Here is a 23,547-nt window from a genome sequence, read left to right on the forward strand (position 1 = left end):
ATTCATTGTTTGTTCATGTTAATTAATACATTAACTAACATTAACTGATGGAACCTTATTCTAAAGTGTTACCATCTAGAGTTATCACCTCGTGAAACGAAGGGCATTTTGCATGAAAGAGACTGGGAAATGGCACACACTCTGCTGTGAGCAAAATCTCTCTTAACTCTTAGCTGTGTGAGAGGAAGTCCAATGCTTTTTTTGTTGTTTTGTTTTTCCTAGGGTGACGTGACATACAGCCAAGTATGGTGACCCATAGTGAGAATTCATGCTCTGCATTTAACCCATCCAAAGTGCACACCCACAGCAGTGAACACACACACACACACTGTGAACACACACCTGGAGCAGTGGGCAGCAATTTATGCTGCGGCGCCCAGAGAGCAGTTGGGGGTTCGATGCCTTGCTCAAGGGCACCTCAGTCGTGGTATTGCTTGCCCGAGACTCGAACCCACAACCTTAGGGTTAGGCGTCAAACTTTCTAACCACTAAGTCACAACTTAAACAATAAAGCGTGTCTGATGATTGTGCTGTGTGTGTGTGATTGGTAGCAACTGTGTGTGATAGTTATCAGGTGAATGTGATTGGTGCAGTGGAGCATGGGAAATGTAGTCCAGGGTGTACTCTGTAGTGTGAGAGTCTGTGTTGCGGATGATGACCTCTGGTGATGAATTAATGGACATTCATTGACCGGATCTTGACAATAACCTTTTAGTCTATTTCTTGTCAAATTGAGACCATTTTATCAGTCGCCCTGAGACAATTCAAATGACACCAAACATGATTGTAAATATCACTTGCATTCATGTAGGATATTATATTCTGCTATTGACCATTCTGAGTGAGCTGGGTGAAGGGAAGGATGGGTGAGGGGAAGGAAGGGGATGAGGGGGAACCAGTTTATATGTGAGAGGAGTTTTCCCGTATTTTCTCTCAGTGAGATGTGGGAACAGATGTCTGTATGTTAATGCACTGTGTGTCAGTTGTATGTCTTAGAAGATCAAAGTGTCTGTGTCAAGATCAAATGTATTACCGTAATACCCCTAGTACAATACAATACAATATTTATTTATAAAGCACATTTAAAAACAACCAAGGCTGACCAAAGTGCTGTACATGGCAGAGAATAAAATGCAGAGCAGTACCGGACAAAAGAAACAACTGAAAAAAAAAAAACTAAATAAATAAAACAAAAAGAAAAAATAAGCAGTAATCATATCAGAATAAATGAGCATCAAAAGCAAGAGAAAACAAAAAAGTCTTTAAAGAAGATTTGAAGATGGAAACTGAAGGAGCCAGTCTGATATAGAGAGGCAGACTGTTCCAAAGTTTTGGGCCTGCAGTCGCAAAAGCGCGGTCACCTCGTTTTTTAAGCCTGGATCTAGGCACGATGAGAAGACAGTGATCGCTGGATCTCAAAGTACGAGAAGGAGTGTACGGACAGAGCAGATCAGTCAGGTAGTGAGGGGCCAAATTGTTAAGAGCTTTATACACAAAAAGTAACATTTTAAAATCAATTCTAAATTTAACAGGTAGCCAATGGAGTTTGAATAAGATAGGGGTGATCGACTCATACTTGCGTGTCCCAGTGAGTAGTCTAGCTGCTAGGTTTTGCACTAGCTGTAGGCGAGAGAGAGAAGACTGAGATAGACCAAAGTAAAGTGAATTACAGTAGTCTAGTCGTGATGTTACGAATGCGTGAGTCACTATTTGAAGATTACTCTGAGTTAAAAACGGTTTCACTTCAGAGAGTTGGTGAAGCTGAAAAAAGCATGACTTTACAACACAGGTTGGGTTGGGTTGGGTTGCACAACAGCACTGATCTGTTTCTCAAATTTTAAGTTGTATCATGAAGATCTTTTAAACAAACACACACACACACAAATTATATATACATATATATGTGTGTGTGTATATATGTATATGTATATATATATATATATATATATATATATATAAAAATCTATAACAAAATACAGCAAATACATTTATATGTCATCCCAAATGATCCATATGCAACTATATCAACAAATATACATCTACACCAATTATGACCTCATGACTCCAACAATAGTCCTTAAAATCAGTTTTTGTGTATGCAACCCATAAACATCAAACCCTAGTACTCTTTAAGTCCCCCATATATATCATTTAATTATTTTAAAACACAATATAATAGAAAAATCTTCATTCATACCAAGAGAGTGTCCACCTACATTCCTTTTGCAAAAGTCAATGTTCTAAATTCTGTGTCTACTTTTCAATATCTTTAAAATGTAGGTCTAAGACGGAATGAGATATCTCAACAAAATGGTGAGCCACGGGCTATCCATCCTCCTGGAGTCAGCAACTCTCATGGGTTGAGTACACACATAACTCGTTGCCAGTGTTGTCCACAGGCCTCTCTTTGTTTGAGTGCAGTTTAGGTTACCAGCCACCTATTTTTCCTAGTCTGGAGTCTGCTCACACCTTCATCCAGAGGTGCCGTCACACCTGGAGGAGGGCCCTCGAGACACCGGTCAAAGCCTTCCCCGATTCCAAAGATTCACCCCAACCACACCCCATAGATGGGGAACCTGTCTATTTCGGTTAAATCGCATTCTGGACTTGAGACAGAGAGGATGCGGTTTCCAGTTACCTGGTGGACCTGGAAGGTTGTGTTCCAGAGGAGAGAAGCTGGGTTCCTGATAGGGACATATTGGATCACTGTCACGCTGTCTCTCTGTTTCTCTGGGTGTCCACTAGTGGGCTCACTTCCCCTTAGGCACTTCACCGTATGCACTAGAATTCCACTGGTCTTGTCCTTTCATCACAGTAATTGCACTCCTGCTAATTGCACCAGGTGCCTTCACTTAATTGTCATTAGCCTCCCTATATTTACCAGTCTTTTGATGTTGTCTGGATGGAGTCCTTACCTTTCGTGTTTCCAGCCTTCTAGTCTTCAGAGATTCATCCCTGCCTTCTCGTCCTCCGAGTTCCTTTCCCTTTCCTGTTCCCTCTTTTTGTTTATTTGTTTGTTTGTTTTGGACTGCTTGTTTGGTTTTGACCTTGGCTTGTTTCGACCACGATTTGGATTACCCCAAAAACATACCTGCTTTTGGATCTCTCTCTCCCTGTGTCGCGATAGTCATAATCACCCCCTTATTGATAATTACAATCAACAGGTTAGATCTTCTGGAAGCGCTCCTAGGAGGAGGGTACTGTGACTGTCATGTTTCGCAGGTACACCGACTCACTCTGTCTGTCTGGTGTAGTTGTGTAAATTGACTGGGATGTAGGCCTACTGTGCAATTAGGCAGATATATGTGACCCAGGACCACAAAACCAGTCATAAGTAGCACGGGTAAATTTGTAGCAATAGCCAAAAATACATTGTATGGGTCAAAATTATAGAATTTTCTCTTATGCCAAAAATCATTACGATATAAAGTAAAGATCATGTTCCATGAAGATATTTTGTTAATATATATAAAAATATATTATCATTAGTAACATGTATTGCTAAGGACATAATTGGGACAACTTTAAAGGCAGTTTTCTCAATATTTAGATTCCAGATTAAAATAGTTGAATCTCAGCCAAATATTGTCCTATCCTAACAAACCATACATCATTGATAAGCTCATTTATTCACAATGGACCCTTATGACTGATTTTGCCCTCCAGGTCTGTTCTAACACAACTGGATTTTGGAAAAAACACAGAGCTCACACAATTTATTTAATCAGTTTTTCTGTAACTAAGAAAAAACGTATACTCTTGTTTACCTGGATGATCTTAAGTTTAAAACATTACAGGAAATGTACCAAACATTTAAGTCACGCGCCCATTTTTAAATTCTATGGGTATGGCTTACAGTCTCATCTGCGTCCACTCCATTCAGCTATTTTTAACTTAAAAAAGTTTGTTTTGCTGCTTGATATTGAAAATTGGTGTCTTATTATATTATTGTAATGTATTGGGCCCTATTTTAACGATCTGAAACGCAAGTGTCAAAGCGCAAAGCGCAAGTAACTTTGTGGGCGGGTCTCGGCGCTGTTGCTATTTTCCCGGCGGAATAAATGGCTCTTGCGCCCGGCGCAAATCTAAAATGGGTTGGTCTGAAGTAGCTTCATTATTCATAGGTGTGGTTTGGGCGTAACGTGAAATAAACCAATCAGAGCGTCATCCAACATTCCCTTTAAAAGCAGGTGCGCAAGTTCCATTATGGATTGCTATTATTATGGCGTATTTACCAGGCGCACGCCAGGAGCGGTTCACAGCCGAGGAGACTGATGTTCATGTAAGAGCAGTGAAAGACAGAGAAATTGTGTTGTATGGGGATGGGAGAAACCCACCCAAAATAGCGTCGGTTAAACAGGCGTGGGAGGAAATAGCCACAACTGTTTCATCGTTTTTTTTCCCTGGTTCTTGACGGACAAACCAATTTGTCAGATGTCCTTATATACATATATGTCTTGCCACTATTGGGCAAACAGGTCTGATCCTTAATTACTACAATTAGCCTGAATAATTTGTAAGCTAGATTTATGCCTATTTTTTCACATCTTCGTGGCACACCACAATGATTTCCGTCATCTCATGTGTTAATATTTTTTTAAGTGTAACAATTTATGATTTGCAAAAATAACTGTTGCATCTGTGTAGATTACATGAGCAAAGTGTATGCGCGTTGTGCACGCTATACATTATGGTCAAGCATGCGCCCTTAAAATAGCATAAGAAACAAAGCGCAACGCGCCACTGACTTTAGACTAGGTTTTTTCTGGTCAGTGGCGCAATTGTTTAATGGAACAGCAAAATAGCACCAGGGATTGTTTGCGCCGGAACACGCCTCCTTTTTTGCGCTGAACCGCCCAGGGAGCGCAAGTTCATTCACTAGTTTAGCGACGTGCTTCTGTGGAGGGAAAAGCGCGCTTTGCGCAGGTGCAAAATAGGAATGACACATGCGTCGGTGTACAAAGTCAATTGCGCTGGGTGCAAGATAGGGCCCATTATCTTAATTATGAACAAAGTGGTTTGTAGTGCAAACAGTTTTACCATTTACTGCACATTGTTATTCTCCTCGTTATTTATGGTACTCTCACCCATAGGCTTACTTCTGCATTGAAGGAAAAGGTGGATAAACATAGTACATTTATACAGATGCATAAATAGATGCACTTCACACCAGTTACAGATGAGTCGGCTGCCTCCCCCCTAATTATCATCGTTTCGGTCAAATAAATGCTATTTTCACTTCGTAATATACAATAAGCATCAGGTGGTTATTTATATACGTAAAACATGACCGTAAAGGCAAGAGAAAGCAATATAGATGTGATGGGTAAACAAAATGAAACATTACACTCTCTTCTCAACCATGCTTGAAATGTAGAGGCACACCCAGTGGGAAAACGAAACTATAATGGGAGATGGGAAATAATCCAGAAATGTTTGATACTGCCATAGCGGAACAAATCTTCTACTTTGATTAGGCTACATCTGTGTTTTTTCCAGCTTTAATGTGCACGTTGTTGTAATAATGAATGCCCAATTTTACTGTCCTTAATCACATACATTTTCACAACTCACAGATTTCAAAACTGTTTTATTGAGTTTTTGTCTGCTGAAACCAGTAACATGAGCTCATAGCACTAGCAGATAACAATGATCCAATCAATTTCTGAATGGAAAACAAAAAAGTCCCAACCAAAATAGTTAGAGGGAAGAAAAGATGATTTCAACTTGTTTTATGCAGATTATAAGAACCCCCAACACCCTGTTACATTTGCATGACAAACTAATATTCTGTATCATCCATTTGCTGATCTGGAATCCGTAAACCTCCTGTCATCCTGGCCAACTCTGCTTTTGACCAATCAGAGAAGTCATTGATACCTAGACTGTATGTAAGACCAGCTCTGTTCATAGAGTGCACAAACCTGAGGAGGAAGAGGATGCAAAAAAAAATGCATCTAAAATTAGACAAGTTCACATATTGTGTACTATAATAGATTGCAATATTTGTTGATTTTCCTCACCGAAGAGAATGTATAAAGTAGTTCTCACGCTCCTCGTGCTCCTTCTCACTTTCATACTGACGATCAAACTTCTCCTTAAAGGGGCCAAACAGATGGTGGGCGTGGCTAACAGGGGAGGTGTTGACATAGTCTTGAAGGGGGTTGGCCAATATTTGATGCTCCTCAACAGGATCCGGAAATTCTCCCCAGGTCATTCCTAAACACATAATACCTCTGTGAATAAGAGATGGGCGATAGCACATATTTTGTTTTTGATATGATACCGATACTTTTAATGGTCAGTATGGGCAATATCGATACTGATACGATACTTCTAAACTGAACTTTTAGATTCTGAAATGTATTTAATTATTATGAGTACAATGGGTAACAATACCTACTTAACTTTATTTTTGGAATGCATTTTAACATTCAATACGCCTTAATTGCAACTTATTAGGTTATATATTTGTTTACACATGGTTATAATATGTTTACTGTAGTGGTAATCAAGGAAATCTAAAAATACTATAGTTAAACTATGTTCACTTTACCATGGTTCATTGTCATAAGGGACTGCCAGTAATATACTGTTGCATGCATAAAATGGAACCTTTTTATTCGGAGAGTGTATGATTTATATTAACAATACAGAATAGAACATGAGCAATATGAACTTTTAACATTCAATTTTAAATAAATGTACTGCACAAACTAGGCTACAATTTCAATTGGTTTATTTTAAAATAACTAATGATTTCACTGTGACACAAAATCTCAAAGACACTTGTGAGATCAAACGTTACTAGAGAAGAAAGATGTGGGACAACTGAGGCTGTCAGCTAGCTCTTCTGGCATATGTTCTGTTGTACAACAAAAAACAAAATAGAAAAAAAAAAGAACATGAGTGATGTTCTTCTCAGTACTCTACTTTCGTGGCATGTTTTTGCCTTGGCAAATTTTAGCTATGGAACACACAACAACCAGTAGGTGACTCTGCTTGCTCACTCTCATTGGCTATCGCAGGTATCATGTCAGAGGCAGCGTGATCCATAGAGTAATAAATATTAAACATGTTTGAGTTTGGGGTTGCTCCATCTCAATCATGAGCATTTAAATAAATTAAATTTGTGAAAAGCCTCAAATTAGGCTATACACCCCAATAGTTTGAATGTAGTTAAAATCTTGAAATGTGTGTGGTTAGCCAAAAGCATTTCACTGAATGTTTGTTTTCCAGTTACCTTCAGGTGGTGTGAAAATGTCAGACTCAGTTTGTGGGCTGAAATCACTGTAGTCAATAGTGTATTTGTCATTGTGGGACTCCAAAAGAGTGTTGAAGCCCACCATCTCAAAGCAGTGTGGGGTGGCTGGAGAATCACTTCCTTCTGGACGTGTGACCCACAGACGATACGTGTTCTTCTTATGGCCAACCTGTGTCACTTTTTTCCAGACCTCACACAGTACATCTTTATAATTCTCCATCTTCTCAAACTGCAACAGAAGAAAGTCATTTAGGTTTGAATGACATGATTTCATTATATTTAAATTTTAATGTTTACTAGGCCATTAAGTAGTACATACTTCAAAACCCTGCAGATCAGGCAGTGCTGCCTGTGGACGTATTGGATTCTCCTTGGTACCGGTAAGCTGGAAAAACTTAATAGCTTGGATTTCGGTTTCATTGGTGACTGGTGTGATCTCATAAATGGCACCATAGTCCAAGTCATTTCCAATCAGATAGGTACACACTTTGCCTGTATAGACCGCATCAATGATGAGAAACTACATACAAAATATATTTTGATTTCAATACTGTATGACTTTATCATGAGAAGATCACTGACCATTATGATAGTCGATTCGACTTCTGTTCCTTTCAAGGTCGTACCAAGCTTCAAAAGGTTCTTTTAGCTCAGAATGTGGCAGAGAGAGTTCACCTACATAAAAGTGATATGCAACTGTAAAATGAACTCTCCTGTACTGAGATGTACTGTATGTAATTAGACAACAATACCTTTGACATGATACATCTTTCCAAAATCGGGAACTGTTCTGCCGCCAACTGGTGTGGCATCTTAGAAAGAAAATAAATAGAAATCACACAATTCATTTAATCAACTTCTTTCTAACTAAAACACATAGCAAAATATACTTCTGCATTTCCTTCCTGTTGTGTGCAGTTTTCTCTTTTAAATAGACAACACTTTACCTGCAGCACACACCAGCAGCACGATCCCAGCTAGAAGAAGCCACATAGTATAATCTAAAGAAACCAGTCATACATTCACTATTAATAAGCTCTACTCTGTCTAGAAAAAAGTCCCGAAACAAACAAGAAAATTAATAAGAGGTCTAATGTTAGTGTTTGCACCAGTCCATCGTTCCCCCTGCTTGTGACACCCCTAAGCAAATACACTTCTAATATGTAGCCATGCTTTAAAAAGTACTCCAATGCTTGGATTATTGATTGAAATATGCAAAAGCCATTAGAACTTTTAAGAATTAAATTAACTTTAAACTACCGTAAGAGATACATTGAGACATAAGTATCTGATCTGACTAACAAAGTCATGAGAAAAAAGGGGCAGATCTGCAAAAAAAAATTTGCCCACCAAATCACTAGAGAGTAGTTTCTTAATGATATCTTTAATGGCATTACTATAATTAGAATATGTGGCAGTGCATACTACCGAGTAAGATTTATGATTAGCCATTTTACAGCCTTGCAAGGGATAACGCCTCTGTCCGTTTGACCACTGGGTTGTTTATTTGTACTGTCATTGATCACGCCTTTTGCATTTATGGCCAACAGACATGATCTCTGACAGAGGACCCCAATTTTTTTCAAAATTCTGTAAAAAATTGCTGGGGGCGAGTGTCAGTCTTTCCTCTGGTTTCCATCCACAGAGCAACGGCCACACTAAGTGGGCTAACCAAGACTTGGAGCGAGTGTTGCGATGTTTGGTGTCAGTAACTCTCATGGGTTGAGTTTGCACATAACTCATTGCCAGTGTTGTCCACAGGCCTCTCTCCGTTTGAGTGCAGTTTAGGTTCCCTAGTCTGGAGGAGGATCGCCAAGTCTCCTGTTTACGTAATGGGTCAAAAAGTGTGGCTTTCTTCCAAGAACATTCCATTCTGCTCCAATTTGAACAATTGTTATTTGCTCTCAAATTTAGCAGCCCTTTCAATGTCACTATCAGATCCTTAATTTTGTGGCAGTCCACCTCAAACTCCCTTTTATTCATCTATTAATCCCCCAGGTAACCCCCCAACCACACCTTATATATGGGGAACCTGTCTATGTCAGTCAATTGTTTTCTGGACTCGAGACAAAGAGGATGCAGTTTCCAGCAGGGCTCTGAACCGGTTCAAGGTACGAAAACGAAAACCGTAAACAAACAAAAAAAAATTTGAAATGGCAAATTAACCGCGTAATAACGTTATTTTATCGTTCCATTTAATATGTGAAATTTGATGCGAACCAATCATGAATTCCAGTACCACGGCATATGCAAATGTGATGCTGAAGCCAACAAGTGAAATGTCGCTCAGCTGTTATCTCATCATAGGTAAGTCGCAATGGCAATGCACCACCCCTTAGATTTTTTTTTTTTTTTTTTTTTTTTGTATAAACCTTAGTCCCTGTTAAAATTGATGTTTCTGAATTTAAATTGTATGCCAATTTGTACTGTAAACTTGTCATTTTTTGTTATACTTTATAAAAAAAAAAAAAATTAACCCCTATAGGCTTACATAAAGAGGAATATAGGCATATACACTAAATATATTTCACTTAAATCATATTGACAGTTTTACAAAACGAAATAAAAAATGTGCAATGTGAAAACTAAACAGCAGGTACACTGACTCACTGACACTGACTAAATGGACTGGGATGTAGGCCTACTGTGTAATTAAGCAGATATATGTGACCCAAGACCACAAAACCAGTCATAAGTAGCATGGGTAAATTTATAGCAATAGCCAAAAATACATGGGTCAAAATTATTGATATTTCTTTTAAGCCAAAAATCATTAAGATATTAAGTAAAGATCATGTTCCATGAATACATTTTGTAAATTTCCTACCGTAAATAGGCTATATTATAATTAGTAACATGTATTGCTAAGGACCTCATTTGGACAACTTTAAATGCAGTTTTCTCATTATTTAGATTTTTTTGCTCTCTCAGATTCCAGATTTTCAAATACTTGTATCTTAGCCAAATACCGTCCTATCCTAACAAACCATACATCAATGGAAAGCTTATTTATTCAACTTTCAGATGATTCAGATTTAAATATCAATTAAAAAAAATGTTCCTTATGACTGATTTTGTTGTCCGGGGGTCTCATTGATAAAATGCTCCACAGATTTAATCCTCAAAGTGTACGTAGGCACAAAAGATTCCTCAAAGTGTACGTATAGGCACTTAGTAGGTTAGGGGAAAGCAGGGGCGAAAGTAACATTTTTCAGAAAAACTTCATTTTAAAAGATAATGTTGTATACATAGATATATTTCTGCTGTGGCCAGTAACTCAGAAGTGTGGTCTAACAATACCAGGTGGTATTTTGTAGAAATGTAGAAAGACTTCAGTATAATTTCACTTTGAACATAAGTTGAACATTGTTACTTTCGACCCCATCGGATGGGACGAAAGTAACACACAGGTGGGTCAAAAGTAACACAACAATATAAGCTAAAAAAATTTCTGTTAGTCTTATTTTTCTTAAGTATACCTGCTTGTGACCTTGTTAATATATAACTGCAAAAATATTTTGTCCTTTATCTTTGCAAAAAAATTATTAAATTACATTTTCATATTTTCATTTTAAATTTGAATTTAAGTCTCATCAGATGTCTTAAATCCTGACTGTATTTTGTTATTGTAAATTTCAACGTATTTTTATATAATAAAAAAAATATTCTACAGAATGCACAATATAAAAATTTAATCACATTAGCATAATAAAAAAAAACTCTAAACATAATGTAACAGTAGGCCTATTTATGTTTCCATCCAGTTGTTTTTATGCATGAATTGAAAATGTGCATTAAAACATCTGGAAACACTGCAAATTCACAGGTGGAGGTGTAAAGGCTAAGATATGGCTAAAACCTAAATATAAATGTGATGTAGCATCTACAAATATTTGTAAGAAATGATGCAAGACACAGAAATTCACAATGAATTTGCAATGGAACAATTCACAATGAATTTGCACTGGAACAAAATAAATACTTTTTATCACTGTAGCGGGACAAAAGTAACAACTGTTACTTTTGTCCCGACAGGAACTCCTGACATTTAAACTTGATTTAATTTTATACTGAAAAAATCTGTGTTAAAGCACTAAATAACCTGTAGATTGATCATTACTTTGACACATGAAACAAGAAAAAACAACACAACTAATAAAAAAATTACCGCTTCAATAATTTACTTTTTGTACTCAAAAACAGTTTTATGGACCTAACTTCGGGAAACGATGAGGAAATCACATAATATATCTCAGCTCCGTCAAGGATTGAATGCTGAATATGCTGTCATAGCTGGGAATGCAAATGCAGAAAGAGGCTCGGAGAAAATCACTTCGTTACTTTCGTCCTACGTTACCTTCGACCCCGCTCTCCCCTACTTGAATGATCTAGTGTTACAGGGAATGTGTCAACCGATTGTGTCAAAAATGTGTCAACCGATCACGGGGTGCGGTCGAGTAACCTGCTGTTTATCTAACTATAATAAGGTCTGTTTGATTTTTTCCCTGACAATATTCCAGATGAAAATATATCTCCTAAATAGCTTATGAATATATATATTTATATAGATGGATTAAAAGATGCACTTCACACCAAGTTATAGGATATTATGGGAAATATCCTACTTTCCACCTCAGTCCTAACGAACTCATTTCGTTTAAGTGCTATCTTATTAAAGCCAAAATGTTTATGAAATATTTAGTCAATATCCGTCGAACTTTGAATAAAATGGAGCGTCAGATTTAGTGGCAAAAAACATTCACTGCGCTGACTTCATCCTCTAAACCATAACTTGCTGACGTTTCATACAATATACATACAATACGCATCAAATCGTTATTGATATACGTAATACAAAACTGTAAAGTCAAGAGAAAGCAATGTAGAGGAGATGAGTAAAATAAATGAAACCTTACAGTCACTGGTTCTCTTCTCCGCCATGCTCGAAATGTACAGGCACGCCCAATGGGGAAACGAAACTGTAATGGGATATGGGAAGTAAAGCTGAATACTGCCGTGGCGGAAAAAATATAGGCAAGTTAAAGAAAGAAGACAATAAATGCAATAACATTTAATATATATTACAAGAATGTCTCTATTATTTTATATATATTTTATTTTATTTATTTTGTATACATACAATAAACAACGACTTGACATAATATATATATATATTTTTTTTTACTAATGCGATGCTTTTCTCATCATAGCTGGGGATTTCAACCATGCAGACTTAAAGTGCTTTGACTTGCAGACTTGTGTTTCCAAAAAAAAAAAAAAATTCTATTTATATTTTATATCAGCAGAGATACCTCGTCAAAGATAGACTGATAATGAGCCACATGTAATTTATCAATCGTCCTGCATATAAATGCAGATATAGAGATTGTAAATATGAAGTGCCTGTTCAGACTCATCCTCTGAACCTGGAGGTACAAACTTAATTGAGAACAGAATGGTTGCTCTGTTGATAATGTCATCTGGACTTAACTTAACCTACAGTACATTAAGAGAAAGACTCATGATGAAAATCTGACTATCACAGGTTTAGTTGACTACACAGATCAGATTATCACTGACCTAGCCTCACTTCCACCTCCCCCAGGATGAGGTTCCTCCTCATTTTCTCCATGTGCCACATTGACATACTCAGCACACACGCCTGGAGGTCCAGTCTCCGCACTTTGTACTGTTACAGGCAACATTTCATAGTTGAGTGAAATACTGTAAGTTTGATTATGTATTCTCTCTCCCACACTTTCTGGGGTGCAATGGAAAAGTGAAGTGAGAAGAGTAGAGTTCAGAATAATTGAATGTATATTTGGACAACTGTCATATTTTATTCTACCTTTAAGATATTGTTCTTCTGCTGCATTATTCTGTTCAAAGCAAGAACATTAGAAATGTCTCACATACAGTAGCACGTATTTCACAAGCTTATGATAATCTATAAATAGCCTATAAATAATATAATCTAAAATGTAAGTTGACCTTTGAGATGTGTCTTGTGCTGGATTTTTGTTCAAGAGTTACCACAGGAATGGGACAGTGGATCATATTTTAGACTAATAATTGATTACAAGTGATCTCTGCACAGAGAAAAAAAAAACATTCAAGATTACTGTTTTCATACATATTAATGAACCATGATCTGCATGCTAACTTGTTCATACAGATGCTTTATGCACATATACTTGAGTACAAAACTAGAGAATGAGACCCAGAGAGTTTTCAACCATATTACATTTTTAAACAGCATTTTAAACATATATGAAATTTCCTGTTTCTCATTCACATGATTTGTATGTATCATCATAATAATACACAGACTGTTTAAACGACATAGGCATATGAACAGCCCACTGATACTCTTTGATATTTCATTTTTATTGTTAATGATTCCACAAGAACAAGTGCTGTTACATTAATGACATCATTAGAGATTACAACATTTCTAATGCTTTTTTGAAGATTTGTTTTACTTTAATTAAAAACATGAGTTTTTGTTTACCCAATCTAGAATATTTCTTTACAGACCAAAATTTTATCTTTCTCTTGTCAGCAGGGTGTATTTGAACATACAGGTTTATCGCTTTTCAAAAAAAAAAATTCATGTATTTTGGAGGCACATGACTACTTTTTTTTCACAATTAAATGGATTTTGGTGTGTGACGATGTGGACTGTATGTGATGTAATGTAGTGATAGTAATAGCATTTCTCACTTTTTAAAATACAGTCAATGCCGCCGCTTTGGAGTCTCTATCATTCCACACCTACTTAACACACTGACATATACGTTCAAAGGATTATAAAAACAGAAAGACACAGACACTCGTTTTATACTTAAGCATTGTTCATTGAGCCATGTAGTGACTGTTTAGTGTTATTCCTATTTGCTAAGTCTGAAAGAACATTATCAGAAACATGTGGACTTGCTCAATCATGAAGAAGACATTTAAAGTTCAAAAGTTCATCAATATCACCATGTAGCATTTTGTCAATCCACAAGCTAAAACCTTAAATTATGTAACAAATGTTGTTTTGCAGATGTTCCCCTTTAAGAGGAAGCTATAAGTCTTTACCTAACTTCTATTGACTTTGATTAAGTTGAAGAAACACTTGAGGTAAAAGAACATCAGTCATAGTACTATGCACATGACTTGTGAAAAGCAATTTTTTCCAGGTACTAATAAAATTATGATTTAGTAAAATAGTGAAATGATACTTTGGGGATTGGAATGTGTTTATTTAAGGGATTTTTTTTTTACAAAGCAATGTTTTGCACATTTGTATCTCTCCAGACTCCTACAAACATTCAAAGACCCGTACAAAAAAAAAAAATCATATATAAACACAGTTATGCACACTCATACATGCACACACCTCTCAGACAAACATCTAAAATAAACAACATCACTGAGTTACACTCCACTTAAAAATTCAGTATCTTTATGCCCTTCCCATTAATAATACTCAACCACAAGACGACCAATCAAAACCCTTAATCCCTGAGTCCAGCCTCATAACTCATCATGAGGGCCTGCTTCATCTGCCTTGAGTTTAAACTCATCTTCTGTGATTTTTCCATCCTTGTTGCGATCCTGGTTATCGTACATGTTCTGTATGATGCGCTGCGGCTCAAAACCTGGAGCCAGGCGACCTTTGCCCTCTTCTACCTGCTGCAGGATGTAATCTGAAAACTGTAAGGAAGAGACAGACAGTGGAGCAATTAACTTAATAAACATTTTGGTGATGTATTGCTAAGCACGCACTCGTGGTATAAAACAACATACCTCTGTAGTGTCCACTTGTGCGTCTTTGTTCTTGTCCATCTCACTGAATAGGTTGGGTGAGACATCGCCGTTCCACACAAACATGTAGCCTTCAGGAAGACCGTCCTCCAGGTCCACCAACTCAACATCGAACACCAGCACAGCACTGCCAGGGACCTCGCCATCTGAGCAAGAAATAGTACTTAATTATCTCTTTTTGGTTGGAAATATGGAGGTTTGAACTACATTTATATGACTACATGTGGTCAGTTACATGTTACTTTGTAACGCGTTATACCCAACTCTGTATATATCATTATATAATTATTTAATTTAAATCTTTCAAATGAATATTCATATATATTAAAGTGTGTGTGTTTGGGAGAGGATGTCTTACCTACTCCCCTCTCTCCGTAGGCAAGGTGAGGTGGAATGACTAGCTTGCGCTTCTCTCCAACACACATTCCTATAAGCCCTTGTTCCATGCCTATGACCACCTGTCCGGCCCCCAGAACCACATCGTATGTCTTACCAAAGGTGTGCCTGCAGATACACACAGACGCAGTGGAAAACACCAATTAGTTAGAAACTGATCAAATACTTATAATGTTAAGTTAGACTACATGCCAAAACAACATGATACACAAATGTATGATTGCAACGCACGTGGAGCCGATGTGAGTGCCATCCATAAGAGTGGCGTTGTAGTGGTATTTGACAAAGTCCCCACGTTTTGCATTGTGGGTGCAATTCTCTGGCTTCACACCGGTGACCTCAACTATATCAGATGGGTTATGGAAATCAATAATGTGGACATCAAATACCAGCACAGCTGAGCCAGGGATCTTAGTTCCTGTATGAGGAGATAGAAGAGATTAATACAAAGACAATGTTATTTTGACTATAAAAGGACTGATTAGCACACACCTGTTCCCTCTTCTCCATATGCCAGGTGAGGTGGGATAACAATCCTCCTGTGCTCTCCAACACACACCCCCAGGAGTCCTTGGTCCATTCCTGCGATCACATAGCCTTTACCGATGTAAGTGTCATATGTGCGATTCCTTGAATAACTGAAACATAAACACAAATGAAAGCATAAGTTCACTGTATATCACTTTAAAAACAGTTTCTGTTCAAATCGAGGGCTTTTACCTAGAGTCAAAGAATGTGCCGTCCAGCAGGGATCCATTATAATGGTAACGCATGAAGTCTCCTACTTCACTCTTGCGTGGACAGGGATCTGGAAGGCTTTGCACTTGTACTGTGATTTCATCTTTGGGGTTATGAAGGTCCAGCAGAATCACATCAAACACCAGAGAGGCTTGACCGGGGATGTCACTTCCTGTGAGCGGAGATAACTGGATGTTGTAATGATATTGTTGCTTGCACCGTTAGTATATATTACTAATAAAATGACTCTCACCATCCCCATTCTCTCCATAGCCAAGGAAAGGTGGCATGGTGATGATGCGTTTTTCTCCCACACACATTCCCAAAAGCCCCTGGTCCATTCCCGCAATGAGCCAGCCAATCCCCACGTAAGTGTCATAGGTGCGCATACGTGTGTGACTGCAAATGAAAGATTCAGAATTACTCATCGGGAAATGCATAAAATTCAGAAAAATGTGCACTTTTAATTCTATAAATTTTTTTTATAATAAATAAATCTTGTTCCTAACTTATATTATTATTTTTTATACTCTGAATATTACTGTTAGATGTAAGTGTTATTTTAATCTATTTTTTAAATATATTTATTGTAATCTACTTTAACCTATTTATTTATTTTAATCCTATTTTTATTTTAATGTAATAGTTTGTATTTTTTAATAAACAAATAAACCTCTGTTACAGGATATCATTAGTGATAGGACTTTTTTTGTTGCTCTTCCTAGATGTTACATGGTTACACCAGTAGGTGGCGACATGTGAACGCCTTGAACAATGACTTGTTATAAACGTTGATTAATATAACTTCAACTGAAGGAGTCATTGAATCATTGGGCTAACTGATTTGTTCATAAACATCTGATCATTCCCTCGCTATTGTAACAGCGGCTGTTGAACTATTGTTGTTGGGATAGACATTTTTTTTAATAAAAGTTATTCAATATTAAATGTGAGTTACTAACAATATCTATCTATTTTTGAGGTCCACATGACTCATCTTACCTGGAGTCGAATAGCGTGCCATCGAGCAGAGTACCATTGTAGTGGTAACGGACATAATCAGACACTTGTACAGTGCGGACACAGCTCTCTGGCTTGTGGTAGGTCTTTATCTGCACCTTGTCCTCTTTGTTCCAAATGTCCAACATCAACACATCAAAGTGAAGGATGGAATCTGCGGGGATGATGTCACCTGACAAGGAATTACATAAAAATACTGTGAGAAAAAAACCCCAAACCAGCTCGGGAGCTTTAAAATCTGCCCACTGAAGCCTGATTAAAACCAGCTACTCTAAAGGATAATAAATGCTTTATTGTTTGTATTTACTATAAAGGCAGCATTATTAGCTGTTGTTTGCTCAACTCACCACAGTAAAAATGTGCAAGGGAAGTGTATTTCACTGAAAGAGCTGATCATGAGATGAATGTGTCTGAGATTACTTATGATGTAAGTCTGTTGTATGTATCTGCAGTGAACTATACACATCTGTTTGTTTTTCCTGCAGCTGAATCGGGCAGACACACACTATATTCTAACTAGTTCTGACAAGTGGACACGGCTCAACATTCTTCTGTTCAATCCCCACCCCCCTCCTCTCTCACCAAATGGAGATGCCATGCATGCTCCTCTGACTCAGCAGGAGTTCAGGAGGATCATGGGCATTGTAGGCCTCAGTGAGTTTCACACATTAGCATACTACCTAGTGGTATGTGCCTATTTCATTTTAAATGAGCTGATGGCGCCTACACTGATAGACATTCATGCATGGATTGGTAAACAGAGAGCTGTGTTTTTACCATAACCGTCTTTTCCGTAGGCAAGATGTGGAGGGATTTTGATCATCCATCGTTCATTAACACACATGCCCACTAAAGCTTTGTCCATTCCAGCGATCAACTGCTTCTGACCAACAAACACATTATAAGTGTTGCCACGGTCATAACTGCAAACACACAAATCAACAAACATTTACATTGCAAAAATAATTTTCTTCATATTTTTTTTCAGTAAAAACATACTCAAAATTTGATTTTTTATTCTTTTTTATTTATTTAATTCATTATTATTTTTATTTTTGAGAAGCAACGTTTTGTAATATATTAATTGGCCAACAATTAAATTAAATTACCTTACCTTATTTGTGAATCATGGAACATATTAAAGCACATGGTAAATCAAAATCGAGTGACCTCCATACCTCAAAAAAGTATTTTTAATTTAACTATTTGCCAATGGAACAATTGAACGATAAACTTAATTTGAGATACATTCTCTAATATTATCTCACACAGTTTGCATCTCATGTAAATGTCTTTAAAAAGAAGATTTCTTTCTTCATAAGAAATAAAATTCAATTAAAATTAAAAGGGTTAGTGCAATAATATATTTAAAAAAAAATAATGCAATTAAATTTTTACATTTTACTTAAAAAAAAATATCAATTAAATCTGTACTGAAAACTATTTTTTGGTAAAATAATTTTCACTCACAAACTGCTAGTAAATTGTGCAAATACTTACAAACAGCCAGTAACACACTAAATTAAATATGAAACTTTGAAGTAGAAAGATTAAAAAAGTATTTTATTGTATTTTTATTTTTATTTAATAAACTTCGATATTCAAAATTTTAGAAGGCAAAAAAATATTAACATAGTTCTTTAAAAAAAAAGTTGATAAAGGTTTCCTTTCATTTATGAAAATTTCAGCCATTCATACTTCATTCATTCATGCATTCATGCATTCACTTCTTCACTCGTTCATGTAAGCTATTCATTCACTCACCCATGCAATCATTCCAAATGAAAATCTACAAAATGTTAACTTGGTTGTTTTTTATGAATATAATGTGCTTTTACAGCAGTAAATGTTTATGATAACGGAGCAAGGCCCATCTCTGTCTGCGTGGCTGTGAGCTCAACAGACTGTGAACTCTACAAACGCAATTGGCTTCAAGCCAGGTGAGAAGATGAACAATCGAAATCAAAAATGCATTTTGCACTAACCTAGAGTCAAACTTCTTTCCATCAGGAAACATGCCGATGTAATGATACCGAACAAAGTCTCCTGACTTGACCATCCGATCGCAGCGCTCCGGGGTGAACGTCTTCTCTATCACGATGTCGTCTAACGGTAACGGTTGCGGGTTGCACGCCACGAATGTCACTAGGACAGCCAGCAGAATCATCTGTACCAATAACTGTATCATCTTCAGTTCGTGTTTTGCAAAGGCTCGTTGCTGCTTTCGGGCGCTGCAGCAGAGTTTCCTCAAACCGATCACTGGAGTTGAGAAGGGAAGTTTGTAGACGTGGTGGACGGATTCTGAAACCCCCTCTAACAACTTCCTACGGCTCCGGTGTCACTTTACATGGAGTATACGCAGGAAAGGGCTCCGTTTTGCAGGGAAAATGCGGAAATACAGGCCTGGAGGCTGGAATTCTTTCTACGTGGCACAGAGAGGGGCGGCTCGCTTTCTATTTATGATGGGGGTTTATGAGCGTGTAATTATCGAAGCCCACCGAGCAATGCAACAGGACTTTTTAACTTTATATTTATTATATCAGATCATCATATGTCTCCTTATTATAGAGAAGTACGTTTTGATAAATGCATTTATTATATATTATTACTAATTATTCTTACACCCGAATGCATTAATTCATTTTAGTTTCCTTTTAATGAATAAAACAATAGTTTGCTATACTTTTGTAATTTGAGTGATGTTAGAATAGATTCAATTGACATATACACGCCAGATATTGTTATTATGTATCTATATAATTACATATTTTACATGCTTCCTTGGATAGAATTTGGACAGAAAAATTTTAAAGGGAAAAACTGGAATTCATCCGTTTTGCAACCCGTTATATAACTATTTACAGCAACCATGTTAAATGTTCACAAATCAAGACAGTATTAACTTTCATAGTCGTATAGGCCCATGTGTCTTTTTAGACCCATCAAACTTAAATTATAATGTTGACGGTGGGATTTGACGAGTAAACTTTTTTTAGTAAATCACTGAAATGTGTTTTTAGCTGCATGGGGGAAGGGTGCATTCTGACGGACTTTGGGGACGTGGAGATGCTGCGGGGCGGGCGGGTTTTGTACTCTCACACTCATGCGTACTTTGGGATCCCCATACGGGACCATGGCCTCCTCCTCGCACTGCCTCAGGTTTGCTTTTCTTTTATTCGTTTTTACATTTTGTGTCCTTGCGCAGTATGAGAAATACAACTTTCGCAGTTTCCCACGGCACGAGCTAATGCCCCTGGACTCGGCGTACCGACACGCTTTAGACAAGTACAGTGAGGAGAAGTGGCCCGAGAGCGTGGAGTTTCTGGAGATGAGTCTCCGGCTGTACCGGCTGCTCAGGGACAGCGAGGCCTTCTGTAACCTCAACTGCAGCACGGTGCGCCTCGACGACGAGACGCGCTTCAGAGACTTCCCCGAGCTGCACGCCTTCGGTAACGTGATGAAGCGAGCTCAGTGTCTGAAGCGGTGCAAGCAGGGCTTACCTGCCTTCAGACAGACGCTCCCCAGCCGGGAAACCATCGAGGAGTTTGAGAAACGGGAGCCCTACAAGTACCTGCAGTTTGCTTACTTCAAAGTGAGCCTACTACTAAACATGAACTTTTACTGATTGCCTCTGCAATTATTTATAAAGCAACATTTCTAATACTGTAACATGGTAATATTAAGGACTAAAGATGATTCACAGTGATATTTTTTTTTCATCTACCTTTATATTACAATTCGTGGCATTTCAAAGTAGCTACTTAATGTGCAATGCAATGTGCTTTATGGTATTGCCACAATACCATGTCAAAAACATAAAATTTACATTGCATTTTAATACTTTTTTTGAAATGTAGACGATATAACATAGTAATACCATGCTGAATTTTTACCTTATTTGTGCACCATGGTACATTTTAAAGTGCATTGTATTCTAAAGTATGACTGCTTCTGCGAATAACATACTAAATATCATTGGTTTTTACCATTGACTTACCATGAATATTTTTATGTGTAGTGTTTTGGTTTGGAAATATCTGACAAAGTGGATTATTATGAATTATTTCAGAGTGATCAGCTGGCCAAAGCTGTTTCTGCAGCGTACACATTTCTTCTGAAGCACCCTGATGATGAGATGATGCAGAGGAACATGAACTATTACAAGAGTTTACCTGGAGCTGATGAACACATGAAAGACCTGGAGACCAAGTCATATGAGGTGAGACCCCACACACCAAACACTGATAAGAGGTTGAGCTGAGAGCTGCTGCCATTAAAGCAGATGGGGGTCAAACTAAATACTAAGAAATCCTGAAATTCATGTTAGCTTTCAAATGACATTTTTCTATCAGATATGCTGAGAATGTTACTTACAATGACAAATGTTTATTAAATGATACGCAGAAATACACATAACAGTAAGTTTGGGGCATTGTGATTAATACATATTTATTCATTAATACTTTTACGATTGTACTACATATTTCTGTTTCAAATAAATGCTGTTCCTTTGAACTCTTCTTCGTCGAAGAATCTTGAGGAAAAAAAAATATTACACAACTGATTAAAATTTAGAAATAGTTCTTGACCACCAAATCAATTAAGCGAAAGAGACTTCTCTTTAAAAACATAAAAAATCTCAAGGCTTTTGAACAGCATAGTGCATATATAATATTAATGCAAGCTCAGGTGACCTATACAACTCTAATACGTCTCATGAATGTAATAAACAGTGTTGTAGTTTACAGTTACATGTGCTTAATGCATGTTTTTCTTATTCAGACATTGTTCATTCGGGCCGTGCGGGCATACAATGGCGATAACTTCAGAACGTCGGTGTCAGATATGGAGTTGGCACTGAGAGACTTTTTCAAGGTGTATGATGAGTGCATCGCAGCGTCAGAGGGATCCAGACAGATCAAAGACTTCAAAGACTTTTACCCGTCCATCGCAGGTCTGCATGTACCTGCTGCTCTTGTCATGTGTGTCCCTGAGATCCTTTGTAACTTTAGCTGAAACATAACAAGATTCTCTGTCTTTAGATCATTACACAGAGGTTCTAGAGAGGAAGGTTCGCTGTGAGAGCGAGCTCACGCCGGTTGTAGGTGGATTTGTTGTTGAGAAATTTGTGGCAACCATGTACCACTACCTCCAGTTTGCTTATTATAAATGTAAGTCTAGAAAGCTCTCTGTTTAATCTACTTATGTGAACCAGGAACTTGAATAACTGACATATGAAACATACACTTCCATTCAAATGTTTCTCAAACGTTTATCTCCTTCGTTGTCATTCAGTGAATGATCTGAAGAACGCTGTGCCATGTGTGGCCAGCTACATGCTCTTTGATCCCAGTGATGAGGTGATGAAGAATAATGTGGATTATTATCGGTACCACAGAGAGAAATTCGGTCTTGCTGATGAGGACTTCTTCCCTAGAGCGGTAGGTGTCTGGCATCATGGTAAATAATGAGTAAAAAACATTTATTTTCTTTTAGATGTTTGACGTTGTCCTCATAATGCATTCTGACATGACAGGAAGCAGTACGGTACTACAATCAAACGACGCTACAGCTGCAGATGCAAGAATTTGCCAAACAGAAGTTTCTGCCAGATGATGAGGTGAGAGCTGAGAGTTGGTGCATGGGTTATTTGAATGCTTGTAGAATATTCACAAACATTTAATTTCAACACGAGCCGTTTTACCAGTGGTCGGAGTAGTGCTGAGTGCTTGTGTGGCCACTTGGGGGCGCACTATGCTTACTGATTTACTCTGAGCCGTTTACTGCTTCACACTGCCCTCTAGTGGCTGAAAATTGAAGTTTTTATATTATTTAATTACAGTGCTATGCTATTTTTGTATCAAGAAAGTTATAGTTTTTTTTTTTTTTTTTACCTAAATGAAAATGAGGAATTTTGCTCAGGCAACTAGCTGAACTAAAATAAGTTTAATCTTTTAAAAACGTTTTATTTTATTTTATTTCAGTCAACATGTATTTATCTACAGTTTTTGTTTTTAACTAACTATAATAACCCTGAGGCCATGATTGCAGAATAAGATTAAATCAAAATAAAACACCTCTAACTCTAACTCTTCCTCCAACAATTTTTCTCTTTCAGGGTGAAGTCGTAGAGTTTCTTGATGAATATCTTAATGCTGAAGACGAATAGACGATTTTATTTGCACTGAAATAAAAACATTGTGAAAAAGACCATAAAGGTATTCTCATTCCTGTACAATTTTTGTTCTTGTATTTATTTAGGGGTTGGTGATTGGAAGTGTTGATATCTTTTTACTCTACACACCTGTACTAAATTA

General features: G+C 37.3%; 3 protein-coding genes and 1 long non-coding RNA gene across 4 annotated transcripts; 2 read left to right on the top strand and 2 right to left on the bottom strand.

Moving 5' to 3' along the window:
* Nucleotides 1-2,557: 2,557 nt before the first annotated feature.
* On the top strand, nt 2,558-5,457 carry LOC113062088 (uncharacterized). Its single transcript, XR_003278502.1, has 3 exons — nt 2,558-2,795; nt 5,016-5,017; nt 5,318-5,457. It is a non-coding gene; the product is annotated as an uncharacterized LOC113062088 (long non-coding RNA).
* A 116-nt stretch (nt 5,458-5,573) lies between these two features.
* Nucleotides 5,574-12,243, bottom strand: LOC113062087 (counting factor associated protein D). Its single transcript, XM_026231643.1, has 7 exons — nt 12,181-12,243; nt 8,017-8,076; nt 7,847-7,939; nt 7,584-7,756; nt 7,244-7,493; nt 6,024-6,219; nt 5,574-5,924 (listed from the first exon to the last, which is right to left on the bottom strand). Exons 1-7 carry the CDS (start codon nt 12,203-12,205, stop codon nt 5,783-5,785), a joined length of 939 nt encoding a protein of 312 aa, XP_026087428.1. The 5' UTR covers nt 12,206-12,243; the 3' UTR covers nt 5,574-5,782.
* A 2,247-nt stretch (nt 12,244-14,490) lies between these two features.
* Nucleotides 14,491-19,625, bottom strand: LOC113062090 (peptidyl-prolyl cis-trans isomerase FKBP9-like). The gene is made up of 10 exons (XM_026231645.1): nt 19,216-19,625; nt 18,008-18,153; nt 17,213-17,402; nt 16,464-16,609; nt 16,193-16,382; nt 15,965-16,110; nt 15,704-15,890; nt 15,435-15,580; nt 15,059-15,222; nt 14,491-14,965 (listed from the first exon to the last, which is right to left on the bottom strand). The coding sequence occupies exons 1-10, from the start codon at nt 19,416-19,418 to the stop codon at nt 14,786-14,788; spliced, it is 1,698 nt and encodes a 565-aa protein (XP_026087430.1). The 5' UTR covers nt 19,419-19,625; the 3' UTR covers nt 14,491-14,785.
* Nucleotides 19,626-20,293: 668 nt separating this feature from the next.
* On the top strand, nt 20,294-23,465 carry LOC113062092 (cartilage-associated protein-like). The gene is made up of 7 exons (XM_026231646.1): nt 20,294-20,822; nt 21,300-21,449; nt 22,013-22,184; nt 22,273-22,401; nt 22,526-22,671; nt 22,767-22,850; nt 23,349-23,465. The coding sequence occupies exons 1-7, from the start codon at nt 20,334-20,336 to the stop codon at nt 23,397-23,399; spliced, it is 1,221 nt and encodes a 406-aa protein (XP_026087431.1). The 5' UTR covers nt 20,294-20,333; the 3' UTR covers nt 23,400-23,465.
* Nucleotides 23,466-23,547: the final 82 nt, after the last annotated feature.

Source organism: Carassius auratus, chromosome 44 (assembly GCF_003368295.1).
Source record: "Carassius auratus strain Wakin chromosome 44, ASM336829v1, whole genome shotgun sequence".
Lineage (NCBI taxonomy): Eukaryota > Metazoa > Chordata > Actinopteri > Cypriniformes > Cyprinidae > Carassius > Carassius auratus.

Coding starts and splice junctions, on each gene's coding strand:
- LOC113062090 (XM_026231645.1), bottom strand. CDS start 19,418: ATGATACAGTTATTGGTACAGATGATTCTGCTGGCTGTCCTAGTGACA. Junction 15,891..15,964: donor ATATGGAGAAGAGGGAACAG/GTGTGTGCTAAT, acceptor CTCCTCATACAG/GAACTAAGATCCCTGGCTCA. Junction 15,581..15,703: donor GGCACTCACATCGGCTCCAC/GTGCGTTGCAAT, acceptor GTGTATCTGCAG/GCACACCTTTGGTAAGACAT.
- LOC113062087 (XM_026231643.1), bottom strand. CDS start 12,205: ATGGCGGAGAAGAGAACCAGTGACT. Junction 8,077..12,180: donor GGAGAAGAGAACCAGTGACT/GTAAGGTTTCAT, acceptor TTTCTTTCTAAG/ATGCCACACCAGTTGGCGGC. Junction 7,940..8,016: donor AAAGATGTATCATGTCAAAG/GTATTGTTGTCT, acceptor ACTTTTATGTAG/GTGAACTCTCTCTGCCACAT.
- LOC113062092 (XM_026231646.1), top strand. CDS start 20,334: ATGCGTACTTTGGGATCCCCATACGGGACCATGGCCTCCTCCTCGCAC. Junction 21,450..22,012: donor TGGAGACCAAGTCATATGAG/GTGAGACCCCAC, acceptor TTTCTTATTCAG/ACATTGTTCATTCGGGCCGT. Junction 22,185..22,272: donor CTTTTACCCGTCCATCGCAG/GTCTGCATGTAC, acceptor CTCTGTCTTTAG/ATCATTACACAGAGGTTCTA.